Raw genomic sequence first — 22,944 nt, 5'->3', positions numbered from 1 at the left:
AAGAAAAAAGAAAAAAGAAAAAAGAAAAATCAGCAACACAGAATTCAAAAAAGAGAGTTGCTCCTTGTTAAAGAGTACAGTTCATCCACATCTTGATCACTCAGCATTTTTCCAATACAGGAATTGCGAGAATCTAAATGAAGTTATTAAGATTAATGTTCAAAACACAAAATCAGAAGTAAATTTTAGTTCATTACATTGTGTAGGTGAGGAACAAATTCCAAAAGGATGTGCTGAATTCTGGGAATCTGCATGGGTTCCAGAAGAAACTAGACATATAACTGGATTTGAAGTCTATTGAGAGTTAACTAAGGACGCAGTAGCAATAAAGCTCAGGAGTCAGCTATACTGAAGACAACTGAAGGAAGAGACTTTATTCTTGGAGAGTATTATTTGTAATCACCATATTCTTTCTTGTCTTGAATAATTACTTCTGGATGATCATGGAGGCTGTGTATTGATCTAAGTAAACTTTGATCTGAGCTAGTAGAGCATTCTTCTGTATTTATGTGTATGTGTATATATATATATATGTATGTATGTACGCACGTACGTACACAAGTACATGAGAATATATACATATATATACACACAGAGTACATGACAATACACATACACACAAAATCATGCCGTATATACTCCTACAATAGAAACATCTAAACTTCTATATGCATAACCTGTCAAAGTATGCTGCTTAAAAACACTGCCATCCTTAATAAGGCAATGGGTTGCACAGGCCAGCTAGTGCAAACTGGCAAAACATAGCAAAGTTCATTATTTCCATGGCTAAATACCAATCAACATACACTGAAAAGATGTTAATACAGACACTAAAATGGATTACAATTTCACATAGGAACAGGACTCTGAGTAGTTAAATATAGTTCTTCTACAGTTAATTATCCCAGCAGGATGTAGAATGGTTATAAAACAGATTGGTGAATCTGTTGGATATGCCTTCTTTTTCCAAATATAGTGAATGATACCAGCTGAAGTATCTCTGTAAAATACAGCAATGAGCCAGATGCTCCACTGGTATGAATTTATTGATGTGAATTCTATAAAATTCTCTCTCTCAAAATTTCTTTACAGTATTTTTTATGTAACCCTTCCATACATCCACATTATATATATTTTCACTGGTTGATGTATCATTTTGCCACCAAATAAAGTTGTCACTCTTATCATTAAGAAATAAAGGTTATGTACATAAAAATAATATTTCACAAAAATAGTAAGACAAAGTATTTAAACAATTTGTGTAAAAATTCTAAAATATATTTCTATTCTGAAAAGAATACAAGAATTTGGGAATTTGAAGTATCATGTGGAAATCGTATCAATCAAAATCTGTTTTACAACTTAATTTTTTTTTTTTACAGTAATACACTAATAATTTTCTAGGTGCAATTTTTTTTAATTTCTAAAATGAGAACTTTACATTTGTCTCCATAATTCTTTCATTTTAATTGTGATTTATACAGAAAGACTAACTGAAGTCCAGACATCCAATGAACAAGAAAAATGTCAGTAATAAAGACACAGAATTATGAAACCATTCTGTAATGTTATACAAACATTTTTAAAGAGATTTCATAAACATTTAATTGCTCCAATAATAAAGTTAAGATTTGTTCATTAAATACCTGTAGCAAACACCTCTCTGTATTAATGACAGGAGGAATGTAAATATCTGTCACATACTAGCAGGTGTTGATGTCCCTAATATATACATATTTGCCATGGGATGCAATGATGGTGTTTTGGGAAGAAAAATGATAGTTCATTTATGTAAGGAAGAGAAATGATGCAGCTTGTGGAATAGTAACGTGCACAATGGCATTGTCTTCTCAGATCCCAGATTTGTCAGTGCTCACCTGATACCAGAGAGCGACAATCCAGAAGATGACAAAATTTACTTCTTCTTCCGTGAAAATGCAATTGATGGAGAGCACACTGGAAAAGCCACTCATGCCAGAATAGGGCAGATCTGCAAGGTTAGATGATGAATTCTTGCTGTGACACTGAATGCACTTGCAAGCAATTTTAAAACTGTGTTTTCTCACCTGTGAACTACTCAGTATTAACATTGGAATTGTTCTAAAGTAGGGGTCATCCCAAGAGAAAAATAGTGCAAGCATGACATACAGAAATTAATATCATTCACTTCTTCTTTTGGGTGGAAACTTCACAAAATCTGATGTTGGGTTTAAAAAGTCACAGGTATCTTCTGAGGCTTAGAGAATGTCTGCAAAAGAAAGTCTTTTACAGGAAATGTGATACTTCCAGGTAGGCCAAAAACATTTGAAGAATTTGCTTTTTAAGTGTTAATACCTTTCAATTGCCACATTAAAACCCTTAAAATAGAGGCAAATGAAGATACAGAAAAATAATTGTTTAAGGTTAGCTGTAGAAATGGGCAGCCATTCGAAAGACCCTTAGTGTCTGCAGGATGAATCATTTGTTCACACTGATAAATGTCCAGATGGTTTTCTGACAGACTTCCAAAAACATTTCTGCTAATGAAATTATATTAAAAAATGTTGTAGCTTTGGCAACTGTGGTGTTTACAGTAACATTTTATGTTAATCCATAAGCACAACTTCAGTTTACATCCTTGAATTCAGAGGTTCCTACTTTTAAACCTATTACGCCACAAGTATGAAATCCTCAGGGCTCTTTGTTTCTGTGTTTTGCAGATATACAGCTGACCCCACTGTTCTGGCATTTTTGTCTACTTTGTTCCATTGCAAGTTTCATTTCTACTTTGTTGCTACCCAGTTAAGCATAATAAACACCCTCAGCTTTTCCAGGACATGGCAGACTGGGAGCTTTGGAGCAAGATATTCTGTTAATTTCTTTTTTCCCAGTGTTGAATATATATAAAGTTATATAGAGAGATTTGAGGGTTTCTGTTTTTAAATTATGGACTAGTATGAAATATGACACAATCAATGTAAAATAAAAATTATTCAGATTTTGTGTCATTGCAACATAATATTGCTTTTGTACGTAGAGGGTGAATTCTTCTCTCTTGTTTTCTCTAAATGTCATTTTATTTGCTGTATTTTCTCTGTATTCTGTTGATACTTCAAACAAAGACTGTTGCTAAATATTAATGCAAAACATTTTTGCTATTAGAATGACTTTGGTGGACACAGGAGCCTTGTTAACAAATGGACAACTTTCCTCAAAGCACGTCTGATTTGTTCTGTACCAGGACCCAATGGCATTGACACGCACTTTGATGAACTACGTAAGTAGCAGAAATGGCTAGAATATAAAAATGTCTTTGGATATTACCTGTATGAATTTAACCTGATTTTCTTTCCTTTTTCTTGTTATCATTACAGAGGATGTGTTCCTAATGAACTCAAAAGACCCTAAAAATCCAATAGTCTATGGAGTGTTTACAACTTCCAGGTACAGAGCATATCATTTTCTTTCATGGAAACTTGGGTGGCTGCTTGTTTTAGAGAGGTCTCTTTGTTAAAAGTGTTTTTAAAAAACACAAAATTTTCTTAACCTTTGAACTGAGAAGTCAGTGTCAGTAAGAACTAATGAATTAGATTTCTTTCTTATGAGCCATGTACATCATCACCCTGAAGCTAGCAAACACAAAGACTATCAGTTTCCCAGGCTGGTCTTGCCATTGAATTGGCTTTTTGTAGCAGGGATCAGCATTTGTAGCCCTTTCCACACAGATTTGGAAAATGAATGCAAGCATAAATAAACTTGTTTGAGGGCAGTGTAAAATAGGAAATCTATGGAGTGAGAAATTAGCTAGTCAAGGAGATATTAATAAAAAAAATTGCTGAAATCTGGAAAGGCTAATGATCTTTCAAAAGTTCTGTTATTGAATTAACTGTGACTTGAGTGTTTTTGTTACATTGTGCTTTCACCAAGAACAAAATATACTTGTAGCTTTGGTCTGATGAAGGTTTGCAGCACTGGTTGTATTGCCGCATTTATCTGTGAAAGAAACAAATTTTAGTTTCTAAACAGAAAGAATGTTGCTAGAGATACCAGGCATAGAAGAGGAAGATTTACAAGTCCTTACTGTCTTCTGTAAAAAATGTCAGGGTAAGAAACAACCCTGAAGTTTGCACTTGTGCTGCCCAAATGATGGAAGAGACTGCTAAAAAAAAAAACAAAATTGTGGAGTGTAGGAAAGAATAGAATAGTTCTCTAGGGAAAGCCTTATTGAAATTTACTCAAATTTGGTCTTTGGCCTTCTGGGGACAAGATGTTTTAAATAGTGAAATAGCAGCCATCTGCTAAGGAAAATGTCTGGGAGATCATATCAGTTTTGCTGAACTTTCACAGGAGGTGAGTGAGGATTGCTCTGAGAGCATGTCAGAGGTTTGATTATCATCACATGCAATAAATTAGAAAGCATCAAGCTGCTATTCCCATAGCTCTAGCACTTGATTAAATCGACTGATAATTTAAAGAAACTGATTTGATTTCTTCTCCCTTCCTTTTCAGTAATATCTTCAAGGGATCAGCTGTGTGTATGTACAGCATGACTGATGTCAGGAGGGTATTTCTTGGTCCCTACGCCCACCGAGATGGCCCAAACTACCAGTGGGTTCCCTACCAAGGGCGAGTGCCTTACCCACGGCCAGGAACTGTAAGTACCCTAGGAAATCTGAGCTGGAACAACTGTGGAAAATATTTTCACACATTACATGGTCCTTGAGCTTAGATCCAGGAAAGAAACTGACACAGATAACAAAATGGATAGAGTGGCAGAAGGGAAAACTAACAGTTCCTCCAGGTCCAGAATGTACTGATTTTCTTGCAACATATAAAACTGCAGTAAAAACTTCATTTGGATTTTAATTTTGGCGTTCATATTAACAACTTCAAAAAAAATTTTGGTAATGGCTGGAGAATTTTACTGGAAGTCAAGTATTTCATAAATTATATTGCATTATCCTTTCCTTGGAATCTGTTTTTTTTCCAAATATTGGCTGACTGAGCCATTCTTAGTGAGAAGAATGGAAAACAGAGGATTTGTGTCACTGTTAGGAACTTTCAGTCAACATTAAATCTAGGAGCCATTCTTAGTGAGAAGAATGGAAAACAGAGGATTTGTGTCACTGTTAGGAACTTTCAGTCAACATTAAATCTAGGACAGTGAAACAGATATTTCTGCAATAGATGATAGAATGATACAATAGTTTCTAACTTCCACTGGAAATTTTTAAAATATCTGGTTTTATCTGATTCTCTGTTTCTGGTTTATAAATTATTAAAATATAATTCCATATAAGATATCCATATTTCAACTGATATCATCATGTTGTAGAAATATTTAACTGCCTCTGAAATTTCCAGTAGTCTAAGAAGATGGGACATTTATGAAACAAGCATTAATTGGATACGTTGGGCTCACTCCTTAGTTTGTATAAGTCAGCTTGACCCATTTATATTGAGAAGTGTCATTGCAGAAGATTACATATATATGTGCACATGTATACATAAAAATGTATATGTGTAAATAATATATATGTCTACAACATTCTTCTCAAAGTCTTCTTAAATATAAGGCACAAAAGAAAGCAGGAATAATTTTGCTTCTTTAGTTCATCATATTTTCTACATTGGTATGTTTGAAATTGTCTTTTCAAATCTGATCTTTCAACTGATATATATGCTCAGTTAATGAAAATTACTTCCTAAGTAAAAAAAAATAGTGGCTCCCTGACAGCTGGATTTCTCAGCACTCCTCACTCCTTTGCTGTGACTAAAGGAATTTCTAATTTTTTCCAGAGTTAAAATATGAGCTCTGCAGCATAAAAGAGGTTTCATTTCTCATCTGATGGTGAAGCTTTTTTCCCCGAATATTGCAGTTAACTAGTTCCCGATTATTACAGTTAATTCTGTTATGTCAGGGGTTTTTTGAAGTTCTATTGTGTTACAATGCTAGAAAATGTGAATGAGTAGATATTTTTGGTATTTCTTGTATAGCTATTCTCACCTTTTCAGTTTAGCAGATTCACTGTTCATTATTCTGATCCATTATACTCCTTTTTAATTGCAGTTTAATTAACCTTTCTGAACAAACACAGATACTAGATATCATGTAGAACTATGGACAAAGAAGAATGTTGCATGTTTCTATTACAAAAATAGACTGAGATAAAGAACTGACTGCTGCACGCAGGCTCTGTTGCATTCATTCCTTTGCAGAGATCAGATGCATCTCTGTTGAGATTCTAGATACACAACTCAAATACTTGCTCTCGAGACTGCAGTTCTGTGTCCTGAGACACAGTTCTGGCCTCAGTTCTGCCTGGGGGTTACTCCACAACTTCTCTGAGGGTCTTGATCTGAGTTGCATATGAGAATAGACTAACTTGATCAAGTTCCCCAGAATAAGGATAAAAAACAAGGGCCAGAACCCAGCCCTTAAGTGATGAACTGAACTAAGACACCAGAGCCTTTGTCAAAGTAAGGAAATGCAGTTAGGTTACAGATACTTTTGTTTCTGGCTACCTTTTCAGAATGCAGTTTACCTTTTTGATTTCATTATAAAATGTTTTTATTAAGATTTACAAAGTGCAAAGATGTTCAGATTCCACCATAAGCTGTTTTCTTGCCTAAAATCAAATGTAATCCCAAATTGTACGGGTCTGTTTAGCTGCACAGATGTAGTGCAGGAGGCCATGCCACTGTAGAAGTTGTTAGAGTGACTGAGGCAGCAGTTTGGCCTAGCACAATGCCAGGACTCTAATCCTGGGTTCTGCCACTTTGAAAAAAAGAGGAGTGCCCTCACAGTTGCTAAAATCATTCTGTTGTATTAATAGCATAAAACTGAATTTTAAAATGAGGTGCATTTCTGGCTGGAAAGAAGTTTTTGTTTATAAAGTGATGAAGTTGTGTGTGTTTCCTATTATTTGAAGATCTGTTGAGAATAAAGAAAAAGATTTTTGAAGTTCCTCAGATGTCAGACCTTTGGAGTCCTTTTCCAAGAAATGCAGAAAGAGATGAGAGAAAAAACCTGATCTTAGAGTAATTCATTTTCAGATTGCACTGCAGGTAAACGGAGCTGAATTATCTCAGGAATATAATAGGTGAGGTGCCAGTAAGCTTCTTGAGGATCTGGTGATTTTCCTAGTATGAGTAAAAGAAAACAAAAGTAAGTTGTTTTTGAAAAACCAGAAACCTTTGTAAGAAATTCTACATCAGCTTCACATGCAACAAAGAAATTGACAGAATTTTTCCTGTAAGATCTACAGGAGTTGGTTTCCATTGTTTCTTTTATTTTTTTTTTTTTTCCTTTTGTAATCTTAAAGTATCTGGGAGAGGAGGGAGGAATTTTGTGGATACTTCATCTTAACTCAGGTAGCTCATCCTGAATTCCTATCTGAATTTTTGTGATTTCAGCTACAGAGCTCAACTTTTCTCTGCTTCAAGGCACCAAGAGTTATGACCAAAGAGCTTTTTCTTCCTACCAAAATGTAGATACTGATTTGTTTTGTTGGATTCCTTACTGGGCCTGGTCCTTGTAATGCACTTTAAACTTCACATGTAAAGACACAGGGTTACAGTAGGTTTTTTATTCTCAGAAAAGCAGGGGATCCAAAGAGTAACAGGGGTCTCAGAATTGAGAGTCTTATTCAAACACACAGAATTATGACTCTTAATTCTAGTTTATGAATTTTCTGCACAAAGCACATCTTGGTCAATAGAATGATAGAATATCCTGAGTTGGAAGGGAACCACAAGGGTCACTGACTCCACTCCTGGCTCTGAACAGAACAGTCCCAAGATCTACACCATGTGCCTGAGAGTATTGTACAAATGCTTCCTGAGCTCTGGCACTCTTGGTGCTGTGACCACTTCCCTCGGAAGCTTGTTTCATATTGCTGCTAGTAAAGTCCTTTGTTAGAAAATGAGCCAGAAAGTATTCAAGCAGTTGAAACACAGCTGAAATTCATTTGCCTAAAATTGAAATAAACATTAATTTTGTATTTTTTTCAGTGTTTGCCCAGCTGCAATTAACAATACACAATTATTGTGTAGTGATTTTTATACATAGATTACTTTACAGCTATTACCTAATTAATTGTTAGCTAATTTATCCAAGTAATTAGTATTGAACTGTAGTTATAATATTAATTGAGATGTAAACCAAGTTTAAGTGTAGCATTTGAAACAGTATTTTTGAGACAGACAATGGTTTGGCCAATAATCTTGAAAATCCATCTGTTTTTCTCTTCATAATATTTTTGTACAAAAGAGCGAGAACATATAATAAGAAGAAAAAGGTTAAAAAATCTTGAAAAAATAAAATAGATAGCTAATTTGCTTTCTGTTTTTTCTGCTCCACATGTCTTAATCAAATATTCTTCTTCCTTCCTCTCTTTTCTCTTCCATAGAAACAGAATGCAGGAATTTGCTTACTAACAAATATACCAGCAAGGGACAATTTACATTTTATATGTCCATGCTGGAAGTGTCTCCTTGCTGAGTACAGCAACTACTCTTTTTGACATTGATTTTTAAATTTTATTTCTGTTGACTTATTAATAATTTGGATCAAGGTGATAGCAAAGACTATTGATTTCTTCTATTGAGCATCCTGCAAGGTCTGGATTCCTGCTTAATAAGATCTTGTCCGATAGGTTTTTAATTTAATTGGAAGGTATTTTAGACCTGGATATAAAGGGCAAATTACCTCAGGCATTTTAACACCAGTTGTTTATATTTGAAGGTCAGATACTGCAAAGTTATTAATTTCAGCTGGGATTCAGTTTTGTATGTCTTCAGGAGTTATCTGAACAGCAAATGGGGTCCCCAAGATCTTTGCAAGTATCTTTGACTTGGTGTCGTGGCTCATTTCCTTCACCCATTCAACAGTACTAATTAACAGTACTGCTAATGCTTATGTTAATGTTACAGGTAACTGTTCCTTAAATACTTACCAATTCTATAGACGAGATGAGGGCAAATGGTGGTGGTCAGCCACAGTTCTTGAGTCTCCTGATGGGGATATGTAATAGCTGAAAGTGGAGGAATACTTTTGTGGCTACCAACACCATGGTCTTACCTCCCCTTTCCAGCCTCTGGTTTTGCTTACAGTGAGAGAACATAAGCTAAATGTGAAAAGTAGAGCCCTGTGGTTCTCACAGATGGGAGACAAAACTGTCTGGCTCATCCCTGGGTATATACAGGGTAAAAGTAACTTTTTTCTGTCTTACATCATGGGACCAGATTCATCCCAATGGGACACCAGTTGTTCCTGCACCAGCTGTGAAGGACAGTGAGGGGTTACTGCAGTTCCTTAATGAGATCCTCTCACCCAAAAGTTCACATGGACAGTATGATGAGTAACATTCACAGAAGGCTTTCTTTAGAATCAGAGGGGAGAAAAAAAAGGTACATTTAAGACATGACTCAGTAGATTGGATTTAGTGTAACAGGATCCGCAGTATCAGGACTACATGGAGGACACAGAGTTGTTGAGACAAGCAGGGGTTTGAAAAGTCAGTAGAAGAGGGCATTGTCCCAGGATTTAAGGATTTGGTTCCTCATGTAGCAATTTGGACTTCCAGTCAACTTCTGAAGACAATACTTTGAAACAAAGATGATGGTGTAATAGATGAGCAATGTGATCGCTGACTCTCACAATTAAAAGGCAAATATTATGTATATATGTTAAGAGAAGTTTTATAGACTTAGAGTTATGTTTTACCCACCCTTGTGTTGTTATCAGGGGGTGGCCTGGGTTTGGGACATTTGGGACAGTTGGCTTGTTGGTATGGCAACATCTGACTGCCAATCAAGATTTAAGGAAGCAAACTCCACTGGACAGTGAAAAAGCAGTCAATGGACAGAACTTTGGGAGGGGCTATAGGGTTAAAAGGTGGAACATCCATTTGGATGAGCACATGGTGGGAAAGATCCTCTTCTCCTGGAGCCATAAGATTTTCTTTATTCAGTCTTCTGTTGTATTTTTTATAAGGGTTTAATAAACCTTTTACATTTTTTGAGAGTGTCATTTCTCACAATGACATAAGTAATCAATTTTGTGTTGTATACATAACCAAATACTAAATGGCTTGCATTGTATTGAATGATTTATATATTTCAGGATTTTTTCCTTCTGACAATTAAAGACTAATACTAATCACAAGTGGACTTAAAAGCCTTTTGCACTGAAAAGGAGTAAGAAAAGTGATGTATGAGGATTATTTGCATCCTGTTAACCATATTGGTTTAAATCCAAAATAAATTAAAACATAGAGACTATGAGTGACAGAATTGACTTTCGCTGTCTGTCACAAAACACTTAGATTCCCTGACATATTTAATTATAGACTGCCGTAGATGGGATGATAAATAATAAAATGTAAAACATTTCCCTTTTGTTTTCCTAGTGTCCCAGTAAAACATTTGGAGGATTTGATTCCACCAAGGACCTTCCTGATGAAGTTATCACATTTGCCAGAAGTCATCCCGCCATGTACAACCCAGTGTTCCCCATCAACAACCGCCCAATCATGATTAAAACAGATGTGGATTACCAGTTCACACAGATCGTGGTAGATCGAGTAGATGCAGAAGATGGCCAATACGATGTGATGTTCATTGGCACAGGTGAGAGGTCTTGAATCCTGTATGCTCCTTCAGTATTGATGGAAACCTAGAGCAGATAAAAATTCACACTCTGAAAGATGGAACATTGACTGAAGGATGGTGTAGACCTGTGAAAATTTAGGGCAGGACCCAAAACTGTGCGTGTGGAAAGGTCTTTATTACAAATATTTACTGTTGCAGGTTCAGACTGTAGCGTGTGCAGCTTAATTCTTTAGGAATTTTGCCATCTGGATTAAGATCAAACCACCCTCTTTCCAACTACTGCTATTAGGGATTTTTATTAGAAATATCTTGCCTTACTAATTATAATTTAGTATTAAAATTAGGGGTTTGAGGTGCCTATTTTGAAGTGCAGCATAAAAAGTATTAACATGAATGAGGCAAATATCCAGATATGGTAAAAGTCTTTAGTGCCTTTCAAGTATTTCAAGTATTGCCTTAAGACGCTTAGCTGTTCAGCCAAGAGGGTGCATCATTTTACTTAAGATGAAGATATCTGGCACAAATGGAGTGTTTTCAGAAGAGCTGGTATTCAAATAGAAAGATGATATCCTTTCCAAAGCATTTGCAGAATCATACAGCTTGGCCATCTTAGAGAAGTGTAAATATGCCCTGAGAAAATACATTTTTTCCCAGAAAGGTAAGAATGAGAAAGAGTGTCCAAAAATTAGCTGATATGCATTTTCTTAAATTCAGTGGTTTGAAAACTCTGCTGAGTAGCTTGGATCTCATGGATCTGTTTCTTCATCTGTGAAAATTTTACATTAGTTGGCTGATGTTTCAGTTATGTTGAATAAAAGTGTTTTAAACTTCTACTGAACATAATTACTAGTAATTAGACATTGGCATCATGAAGCCAAACTAAATCAAACCATACTGCTTCTTTTTAGCATCAGACCAAAAAAATACCTCTCTGTCTGTCTTATAACAGTCCAACTTTTTACATAGTTTGGATACAGTTCTGGTACTCTAAACCTGGGGTCAGATTTCCAAAGCAATAAATGTAAGATCTCTTTCATGTTGATGCCTGAAATGTATTATGAGTCAACTGAGAGCTTGTGAAGCTTTGTGTACCAAACACAGCGCAAGCATAAAAATTCAGAACATTTACTGCAGAAAACACAGCTCTGCAGGAAGGGTTAAAACACTTCAAAACTGTAAACTGAGTTATTAGATACCAGTGCTACAGTATGTTCTTACATAAAATATTGAAAAGTATTTTCATATGATTTCACACAACATATATTTTTTGTCACACATTAGAGACTTCAATGTCATTCACAATTCAGTGTTTGGTGCCTTTCAACAAGTCCTCTATGACCTGATTTGGCCCACAAAAAACAAATTAATGGTGTACATGGTATGATGCTGAACAAACATAAGGAACTTATTTAAGTATATTTCTTGAGCAAAATAGGTGGTATTTAACTATCCAAAGCTTAGCCTGTGGGCTAAGAAAGATGCATTGGTTTCTGCAAGGGAAAACAAAAAATTTTTCCAGAGATTCTCTGTACTTTCTTCAAGACTTCTGTTAGAGTAGGATGGAAAGTAAGACAGAAGTTCCTTTGTTTCAGACAGTGAAGGAAGGTGTGCTTAAAGCTGAGCTCCAGCTTCTAAATAGTTACCATTACATATACTGGTTATTTAGTTATTATTATGTCTAGAAGTTCTTATGTAAATCAGTCAAGCAAGGTCTCCCTCTAAAAGAACTTAAATGATAATTTTTACCTCTGAGTTTAGGGTTTTCCTAAACCACTAATATTCAGGTGTGTGGTAAATGCTTAGGATTCCATCCAATGCTGGTGATAGCCCTGCCCACAAACTATAAGAAAAGTGTTGAAACATTATTACTTAACATTATTTTGGCACTTACTAAAATATATTTCAGCACTAAAATCCCGTCTTTCTAAGAGCACAGTGTAATTATTTTTTGAAATAGTGCTTTTGCCCATAGAAACCATTCTTCTTCCAGCATGAGGTTGTATCCTCATGGGACAAGAGCAGGCATTACAACACCCATGCCTGTAGCTGGTGCACAAAAGCTGCTTCATATTCCTCTGAGCTCACTGTGCTTATTGCGGTTTTCAGAATCAGGAAAAGTTGTCTTCCATGTGGGGGAATGGTAAAGAGGCAGTACTGAGGTTCTGTCTGCCTTCTGCCAGAGAGCTGCACTGAGCCAGCTGCTCAGAGTCAGAGCAATCAGAAGCAGATACACAATCAGCATGTATTACTTCTTCCCAAGCAAAGAACTAACTGGGAAGCAGATTAGGGACTCTAGTCACAGTCCATTTTCCCACTTGGTGATCTGAACCTATGACAAAGCCAGAATTAAGCTCCCTGGGGCATGACTGGGTTTTTCTGTACAGGTCTGTCCCATCAGATTAGATAATATTTCTCTGTATTTTCCCATTGCTGTTAGAGCAATCTGCATTATTCCCATGTGCTGCTGAACTGCAGTATGTTGAAGAAATACTTTTTTTCCTTTTCATTGAATAACTGATGATAATTGAGCACAACATAATTAATAGCCATCCAGCGTGGTCACATTTTCCGTTCCTGTGGGGGAAATCTTGAGCTGAGCAGTTTCTTTCCCACTCTGATTGTACCAGTGTGTTTCACAATGAAAGTAAAATCCTATCAGCATGCTTGAAAGTAATCAGAAAAAAACAGGATTTCATGGATATCCTGATGGTCTAATGTTTGGCATCCTTTGGCACAGTTAAAGTACCTCTGTCAGTAGAGCTAATTAATAACAGTAATCTTATCTTACTAAGCAGAGCCTATTGATCCTAAAGGAGACGCCTGATTCTGTTTGTGTGAAATTGTTTGAAATACTACTCTGTAAAACTTGATGTAGAAGTCAGATAAAGCTCCACTTTGGTACTTGTGGTCTGACCAGAGTCTCCACAGTGATTAACTCAGTGGATCTTTGACCTCAGAGGCTTTCTTGAGATCAGGCAACTGTAATTGTTGCAGGAGCTGCTTAAAAGTCTGACCTTTTGTTGAAACAACACGATAAGAAACTTGTGTCTGCTCAATGCCCACTCATTCTGTTTTATGAAAAATCTCCCTTTATTTCTAGGATATGGCATTTCATAGATTGTGACTGAGGACAGTCCTAGTCCAACACAGAATACAGTTGTGACACCGCTACACTGCTATATTTATTATGTCAAAGCTCCCTGTTCTTCACCCTTAAAATGTATTTTCCTCAAAACCACAGTCATCATGTTATCAGGATAATTAAGGAAATTAGATCATCAATTAAATTGCAAATATAACTACTGTTAGATTATCTGTTATTTTGAATTACTCCATAGTAGAAATGTGGAATTTTTTCTTATTATTTTAAAGTTTACATTGCATTTGTTCTGTAACATTCTTAATATTTCTTGTTTTAAAAATGGTCAATTAGTAGCAGTGATCATAATGAAAACCAATCCAAATCCACTTATCTAGTATTTTTTACTAGCTTAATTTGTACACGTAGAAACCTAAATAAAAAGAAATATGTGCTTTGTTGCTTTAAGAAATAAAGAAATAACTGTTGGTTTGTGTTTTTTAAAAGAATATATGAATATTTGGCTAATGAAAGAAAACAGTGATGTACATATTCCAGGGGAAAAGAAATTGCTTGGATCTAAAATTCCAAAAATATGTATCTAGAAACCAACATCTGCTTAAAGGGAAGCAGATGGAAAAATGAAAAATCTCATTTCTACAGGATATTCCAGGTTTTCTAGAATATTTAAATACAAAATCATGCAAAAAAAGTTAAGTACCAGAATTTTTTTATTTAATCAATAGCTTTTAAGTCAGTTGCTCTATAAAAACATTTCTAATGCATGTGATCTCTTTGTCTCAGTTTTATGTACATTTTAGATATAGAAGTAGAGAGTTGTCACTTTTTTTATTCAAAAATTTCACCTAACACCCACAAAATATATATACTTATAGAATGTGTGTATATATGTATACATAAATATATGTATATATATATATATATATATATATATATATATATATATATATATATATATATATGCTTTTGTGTAATTGATGGTTAAGTTCTTGTTTTAAGAATGTCAATCTTTATAGTTATTTGAGAACTTATGCACTTAAGATGCCTTGTGTTTTCCTAAACCATTAAAGCTGTAGGATGTGCAACATGAAGAGTCCTTGGGGACATAGTTATTCTACCTGTGATACATTTACATAGCACTACACTTGACTAGTTAAAAAGAAAAGTTGCATACAGATTGTTTCCATTTCAGAGAGTCTGCAGTGATGTGTGCCAACCTAGAAATGGTTCTTTGTGCTTTTGTTGTTTCCTGGAAATTGTGTTCATAGAAACAAAGAAATAAATTACAGATGCAGAAGCTGGTTTTTAGTCTCAACTATGTTCACAAAACAAAAGCCTGTGGCTCTGGAATTTCAAGTGCTGCCCTTGTTCATTTTAAAGCTTGTTGCAAAACTCAAAAAATGTAATTTGATATTACACTAAAATGCTGGCACACACCTATTTCTAAACCAAAGGCACAAACTGTATGCTTTTCACCCCTCATTGAAGAACCAGCTTCTTACACACATAGAAATACAGATGCCCTAAGGGGCTTATACATCTTAGGTACTTTGTTTGACACAGGGAAGATCGCAGGTACTTAAGAGACCTAACATCTTCATCTGTCTAAGAATGTTTGTCCAGATGGTTTTATAGCCATACTGCAGTATCTTCACATGCATTTTAAGAAAGAAAAACATAATCAAAATGGACTATAAAACACACCTGGGTAAATTCAGAGCATTTCCTTCCCCAGTCATGAATCTGTCATTTTATACTGTCACTTAAGTAGTATTTCAGTGCTGTCTATCCTTAATAACTATAATAGTATGCATTTGCTTTGTTGCATTTTGATAATTCAAATACTTAAATGTCCTACTGAAAATCATTGTTTTCTGAGGTTATTTTAAATAGCAGTTCTTTTTAATGAGTGCTGAGAGATAAGTAGCTTCATAGTCTTTATATGTGAAATAATTATATACTACAAGAAATTCTGGCTGCTACAAAGCAGAAGTATTCATCTTAAGCACCTGAAAACCCTTGGTGTTTTGTTTTGTTTTTTTTTTTCCCTTGTCAAGATATTGGAACAGTTCTTAAAGTGGTTTCAATTCCTAAGGAGACTTGGCACGAATTAGAGGAAGTCTTGCTGGAAGAAATGACAGTCTTTCGGGTAAGTGCAGCTAAATTTCAAGTGTCAGGTTGTAGATTTCTCTGTGGACAGCTGCAAACTCAACTTCTTGCAGTCTAGCCAAGGAACAGCCTGGCATACCCCTCTAATTAGCTTGTCATTTAGAGACCCCAACACTAGTCAAAATAAACTTGCAGTGCGAGCTGGAGGTTAATGATAAAAGAAATGGCATTCTGGGCTCTTGTTCAGTGGTTTAAAAAGTAAATTAGTATTTCTAAATCTTAGAGCTGTTACTTGCTGGAGTTAAATATCTACCTGTGTGGGTCTGGGAATAATGCCTGTTTTCTCCCCATGATATGCAATATATGAATTTATGGTATGCAATATACTAATTTATATGCAATATTTGAATGCTATATATGCAATATAAAATATGCAATATGCATATTTGTTATATGCAATATACAAATTTATAATTGCATATGCAATTATTTGCATATTGCATATGCTATATACAAATTGTCATACGCAACATACAAGTTTATAATTGTGATATGCAATATATGAATTTATAATTGCATAAACTCTCAAAACTATTTAGACTATCAGCATATTGTAACTAAGAAGATACTTTAGGTAAAACAGTGATTTGTCCAGATTTCTTATGCTTAATAATCTGAGGAACAAAGTGTTTATATTTTCAAAAGTCACTTTGGGGTCTCAGTTTCATGGTTTGATACAAGGCACCATAAACACCCCTAACTCTAAGACTTTTTGGTGAAATCAGTCTTCTCCATTTATTTCTTGTTTGAGCCATCTAAAAAATACAGCATCCCGTAGGCAGCCCTGCAAGGCAGGGCTGAGTAAACTTTTCAAACACTTCCCAGACAGAACCCAGGGATGTCTCGTGTTTTGTACACAACAAGGAATCATTTACATTCCCCACGTTTCTCTTCCTGTCAGTGCCGTTTTATGGCACCATTTCTTTCCCTGTCTCCAAGCAGCTGGGGGTTATCCTGGCTGGGAGCTCAGGCTTGGTGTGACAGTGTGAGGATGCTGCTGGCGTGCTCCAGGAGCCTCCTGTGCTGACAGGGACCATGCCCCAGCCCTGCCAGGGGGCTCAGCCACCACGTCCTCATCAAACTCCGTTGCCATCCCTTCACTTTTTTTTTCTGAGCAGAGACAAGATAGCTAAACAGAGCTTCTTATGGGCATTCCTGCTGTTACTGGTACCAGTCATGCTCAGAAACCTCTGCTTTGAGTGCAAGATACCTCTGAAAAATGTGTGTCCCTGTTCTTGCAATCCATGGGGTTTTTTGAAGACAGAAATCTAGGGTACTTTTTTTGTTAACATTAAATTAGAAACTGTGAGAAGAAAATGAGACAACTTTCTTTCATTTTTATGCATGCAAAAATACATTACATGAACACAGGGTAATTTGGAAATTGTTGATAATATATGAGTCTCTTCCCTGAAACAGATAGAAGTGCCAAGCTAAAGGAGATAAGAGAAATATTAAAGTGAAAGAAGGAAAATAAATGGAATTAATTTTACTTCAGGAAGGTTTTGCTGAAGTAGAATAGTTAATGGCAAATTCAAATTTGGAATTTTAGTTTACATTTTTTTTTTCATTGCACGACAGTATTTTTTTGTTCTGATTTACTTGAAAGCTCAGTTATCTCTTTATACATTCATTTAAGCCTTAAAGAAGTAATTTATGTATTTCAGTGGAATAAGCAGAATATTTGAGCATAAGATATGAATCTTTCAATAGGGAATTTCCAACAGATTTTACATGTACCTCATCCAAATGTGACTTTTCTTGATTTGCAAAGAGTATATGTGCATCATGTACAATGTATTTTGATGTTAAGCTGCAATGTGCTGAGTACAATGCTTTTCATTTAAAATTCCACAAAGCTGAAAGTCTTTCATATCTGTTACATTGTTAACAAATGCCTCTTTAAGCCCCATTTGTGCAATATTTCTCTGAACAGCTGAGCAAACAAACTAATGAGTTCAATTTTCATTCAAATGTTCCATTTAATTGATGATTTCTAATATAAGGTCTATTAACCCCTCTGTAAAGGCAAGTCCATGCTTACCATCCACTGACCCATATAAAATTCTCTCAGGATAAGCAAGTAGAAAACTATACAAGTGTAAAAGCTTAATAAGTACTTTATTAATGTACACAACCAAAAGTATGATGTGTAGGATCAATTGCAGATTTCTCGATGGAATAAAGTTCATACATGTGGTCTAATTATGCCACTTTTAAAATTAAAATCCATCCAAGAACCTGGATCTAGAAGTTGTAACAGTGATTAAATGATGGATATTCGAGAGTGCTAAGAACCTCTTTCTCATATTGGTTTCATGCTCTGAAAATACATATATCTTCTTTGTAAGTGAATAGTGTGGAGCAGTTAAAAAGATTATACTTGGGATTAAAACTTGTTCTTATGAATAAAATAGCACAGGAATGGGGTTTTCACCTCCATACACTTAAAACAAGTTGCTTATTTCAGTGTTATTACCTTTAATAGATAGTATCTGTGAATTGTCATATAGCCATTATTATTTTCATGTTACCTGGGAAGTTCTTGAAATGCAATTAGGTGTAGATAATTTCAAGATGTGGAACTAGTGAAAAAGTGATCGCAATTAACTGTATTCATAATGGAAAATTAAATATCTACAATCAACATAGTAATCAAAGATGCACCCAGATATGTACATGCATTCTAATTCTTTTACAGCTAGAAATTATTCCGCTGCAAATGACAAGAAGGACTATTACTTGATAGAGAGTTTCTAGTTTAATTTCAGGGTTTCTACCTTGTACAAATGGTATTATAATATATTTTTTTATGTTTTGTTTTTCCCTAGGAACCCACTGTTATTTCAGCAATGAAGATTTCCACAAAGCAGGTACTGTGTGCACAAGTTTTAAATCCCATTCAAATATTTATTGGTCTCTGTCTTCTAGAGACAGTAACTTGGCAGTCAGCAGAGACATATTAATTGCAGCAGCAGCATCCCATCCCTTTACATAAACAGCAGTAGTTTCTCAGGAAAATGTGATGCGCAATGGGGAAAGGAAAAGCTTAGTTTGTGTTTCTTACTGGTAAGGTAGAAACTAAATACAAACTAACCAGCTATATGGTGGCTCTCTAGGAAAAAAACAATAATTAAAAATACACATTATAGAATGCTTCCATGACAGAGAGACTGTTCAAAAGGAGTGGCCAAACTTGGTGCCTTTCTTTAATGGGACAAGTTCTAGTTGCTGTAGAATAGTCTGGTACAAAATGCAGATGGTGGAAGCAAAGGATGGAAATCAGACATCCTGCTGTCTTTCTGTCCTATGCCCATTCCATTCCCATCATTCAGCTTTGACAAAAGATCAACAGATCTGATGCAGTCCAAATTTTCCATGGCCTTCTGGTTCAATGATGTGGTTAAGACAAGAGCTTCACACTCCAAAATTTATATTTCCTACTTTCTGTTGAGTACAGTAATAGCTAACTGCTTATAGAAAAGGTATGTATTATAAAACGAGACCACAACTAAAATGAACTGAACTCTTTGATGGATTGAGGTAAGGTTTTGTCTGACTTACAGTAAAGGTGATTCCTGTATTTCTAAGCAAATCTGTGAAGCAGTTGATAAATTATGTGGTTGTGCAAAGAACTTAGGTTTGCAGTCCAGGAATGAAGTGGGTATTAGGGGCCTATCTTCCAGCTTTGCCTGGAATTAGGTGGATGGATCCCAGCCACTGTCATTTCCTGTCATTTCCTGTCTCAGGAGTCTGAGACATAAAATCTAGTGTCAAAGTTAACCTTTTTTTTTTTTTTTTTTTTTCCATATATGTGCTGATCTGGAGGCTAATTTGATAAATATAAGGAACTTCTTTTCATTCATGTCATTGTCAGGAAAGAGGAGATTTGGTATTACTTTCAGGACTAGATGCACTAAAAATTATGCACGTTATAAGTAAATTTAGTAAATTCTACCTCACTCTATACATTATTAAAGAGAAGTTGAATTCATTCTGTAATGGACAGAACCCAATATTATGTTTGAAATGCTGCATATTTAACTCTGAATTCACTATCTTTAGGAAAGTTGTCTGAAAGCATTCATGTATTTGACAGAAAATGTTTGGGGGGGGACACTGTTCTAACAGTTTACCACCTAAATCAGCAAAACTGGCAGGACAAAGAGAAAGGTACTATTGAATACTGGGATATTTAAAAACAGACCTGTCAAGTTGTATATATGTTCACATCATACCAAAATGCTCTGCTTTGGATTATTTTTATAAGTGCATTCCCTTAAAGCAGCCAATCATATTTGAAAATTGACCATGCATTTTCATACAGCTTTTCCTCCAAATCATCTTTAGTTATTCAGAAGAGATTACAATTTTTTCTGAGTTTTCTGAAAACAAATTTACACTGCTAAAATTGTCAGAAGCTAAAAAAGAGCATAAACCACAAGTTATTCAGGCAGAGTAAAACTCATGAAAAATCAAACAGCCTCAGGCTAAAAATGACAGAATCATGATACACTATGACAAGCTTTTGGCAGTATGTATGAAATTAGTATATGACAACATGTTTCCATTTTACATTTATGATTTTGAAATACTGTAGTTCTATAACTCAAACACTTTACTCATTGTGTTCTGATAAGCAGGGTGGTTTTCATATAAACAGCACAATAATTCTATGCATTGTGGAAAGCCAGAGCATGAAAAGTAAATAGTAAAACCAGCATGTTCTATTGAATGCCTTAAAAATAATCACTTCATTTTATTTTTTCACTAACAAATCTTTCATCCAATTATAAAAACATGGTACAGGGAGTTTCTCCTTAATTCTAAATGTTTTACTACTCTGGTTCTTCAAAGCTACGTCTTTTGCCATCATGCCAATATGTTATGTTACAAATTACTCTTCCTAAAGAACAAAATCTACAAATTCTTCAGAAGCGGAACTTAGCTTAGGATTTAAATTGTATTAAGCTCTAAAGCTCCTGTCTTTCTCTCTCTCTCTCTCTTAGTCTGCATTTGGCCCTTGAGGAAGAGTGGCTTTGAGCAAGGAAATTTAGCTTTTATGTGCAAGACTAAGCCTTAATACATTCTTTCTCCACTCTGTTGTCTTTAACTCACAGGAATTATATTTTCTCACTGAAGCTACACGTTCCTCCTGATTGTGTTCAGAGTCCTAGCCTTGTGTAACCTTATCACTTAAACAGTTTATGCTTTGTTACCAATGGACACAAACCTTCAGAGCATCCTCGAGCCACTGCAGCACCCTGCAGCTGCCTCAGCCCACAGTTCTGTGGGAGACATGGTACCTCTTGGCTTTGAGCCTGCCAGGTGAAGCTCCATAGTTTTTCCCTTACAAACATGGAAGTAAGCCAAAAAGTCCAACCTGGGTTTCAATCAAAGGTGACTTTTTGCAGAGCAATTTCTTACCTTTTTCTCAGAATCAGATTTGTGATGCTCCTTGAAAAAACTGTTGTATTTGTTGTGACGTGGGAAAGGGACAAGAAGATCCTTAGCTGAACAAGTTCTTGTCTGGTGAATTGCTACAAAGAACTTTGTTTCTCTTGTATAAAATTTTCATGCAAAGGCAAGGCAGAAATATCTTAGTGACTACTTTTGTAGTACAAAGTACTGAATTTTATTCAGAGATAAACATTTCTGTCCATAGTGAGTATACAGAAAGGACCAGCTCAAAATGAATATATCACTTAAACAGTGTACTGAACTATTCTGCATTGATTCTCAAGACATTAAATTAATCAAATGGTACTTGAATCTCATGCTTCCTAAAGTTCCTTTAAAAATTCTGTGTAAGTTCTTCCTCTTAAGCATTACATCTTCCGAATTCTGTTATCCCTTTGTCTGACTTTGTCTGGGGAAAGACTGCTTTTTGTGGGCAGCACTGTGGGGCCAACAGAAACCACTGGATTGCTTAAAATATTAGTGTCCTCAGTTTTTCTTGAGTTCTGATATTGATGCAAGAATTTTTAGAGGACAACTTTTTTTTTTTTTTTTTTTTGACTCTCTGGTTTTATCTGATAATCTCATTCATTCAATTAACAATGTCTTGGAAGAGACAGCTGTAAAGGCAGTTTGACTGTTGTATGGCAAAGTAAGGTCAGACCACTGATGCAAATAATTCTATTTCTATTTTCTGAATTTCATACTGCCTGGATTTTTTATATTGTTAGTGTCCAGAATAATGATCACCAGCTGGAGTCTAAAACCATGATCAGAAGAGCAGCAGACAAGGCAGCAGCCTTAAGGCTGTGCAGCACCTGAAACATATGCTGCAGTTCACTGACTGAACTATGAACTTATCTACAAGGAATATAGTTTTTAAGTAACCCTTTTTTGGCCTCATTTTTTTTTTTTCTTAGGTTTCTGGTCATTCTTTAATTCTAAAGACATTTATTAGAAATCAGGGAGGGGATTTTTATAAAATAAAATTGGTTACAGAGGTACATAGGAAACTATTACACCATTCTTTATTTTCCCATGTGCATTCTCTGGGTTGATTTTTATATTAGTTGCACTACACGTTCCTACATGCTTATACAGATATTAATGCCCCAATTACACAGGACTCAGATCAATACCATCTGGACATTTAAGATACTTAATTGAAGCTCTAATTTGACCTATGCTGCCTCCATAATCAGTAAAGGGAAGAGGAGTCCCTTGAGAAGCAGTTAGGTCACCTAAGATTTGGATTGCTGCTCTTTTTACTGCAGGATGTAGCCCTAAGGTGGGTACTTGATTAAGTCACTTCAGTGAGAGAGAAGCAGCTCATCCTGTCTGTTGCCTGTCCTCTCTTCTCAAGGCTACAACACCAACTGGGATGGGTTTGTGTAGCTCAGGCTTTGTGTAAAGCCCTGTGTGGTCAGAGACTTTTGCCTGGAGAATGTGGGTTTATAACCCAGATATAAAACTATAATAGATGGAAGCAGCTGCTTAGAAAGGGTTTAGTTTTCAATCTGCCAGTGAATTTTCCTCTGGGGCTTTCCTTGTCATATTTTCCTTGAGAAAATACCGGTGTTTATATAAATGCACGGGATGTTTCTCTTACAATTAATATGTCTGTA

At 35.4% G+C, this 22,944-nt stretch overlaps 1 protein-coding gene across 3 annotated transcripts in view; it reads left to right on the top strand.

Moving 5' to 3' along the window:
• SEMA3A (semaphorin 3A) overlaps nucleotides 1-22,944 on the top strand; it is a 276,486-nt gene that overhangs the window by 237,438 nt on the left and 16,104 nt on the right. For all 3 annotated transcript variants that reach the window (XM_085568255.1, XM_031506947.3, XM_085568254.1), the window contains 7 exons: nucleotides 1,855-1,997; nucleotides 3,142-3,256; nucleotides 3,354-3,423; nucleotides 4,489-4,633; nucleotides 10,392-10,611; nucleotides 15,751-15,842; nucleotides 18,694-18,735. In XM_085568255.1, coding sequence (XP_085424381.1) covers nucleotides 1,855-1,997; nucleotides 3,142-3,256; nucleotides 3,354-3,423; nucleotides 4,489-4,633; nucleotides 10,392-10,611; nucleotides 15,751-15,842; nucleotides 18,694-18,735 — 827 coding nt within the window. The remainder of the gene's footprint in view (nucleotides 1-1,854; nucleotides 1,998-3,141; nucleotides 3,257-3,353; nucleotides 3,424-4,488; nucleotides 4,634-10,391; nucleotides 10,612-15,750; nucleotides 15,843-18,693; nucleotides 18,736-22,944) is intronic.

This window comes from Lonchura striata, chromosome 1A, assembly GCF_050655825.1.
Source record: "Lonchura striata isolate lonStrDom1 chromosome 1A, ASM5065582v1, whole genome shotgun sequence".
Lineage (NCBI taxonomy): Eukaryota > Metazoa > Chordata > Aves > Passeriformes > Estrildidae > Lonchura > Lonchura striata.
Note: the sequence above shows the minus strand (reverse complement) of the source record. Positions and strands in the feature narration are given on the sequence as shown.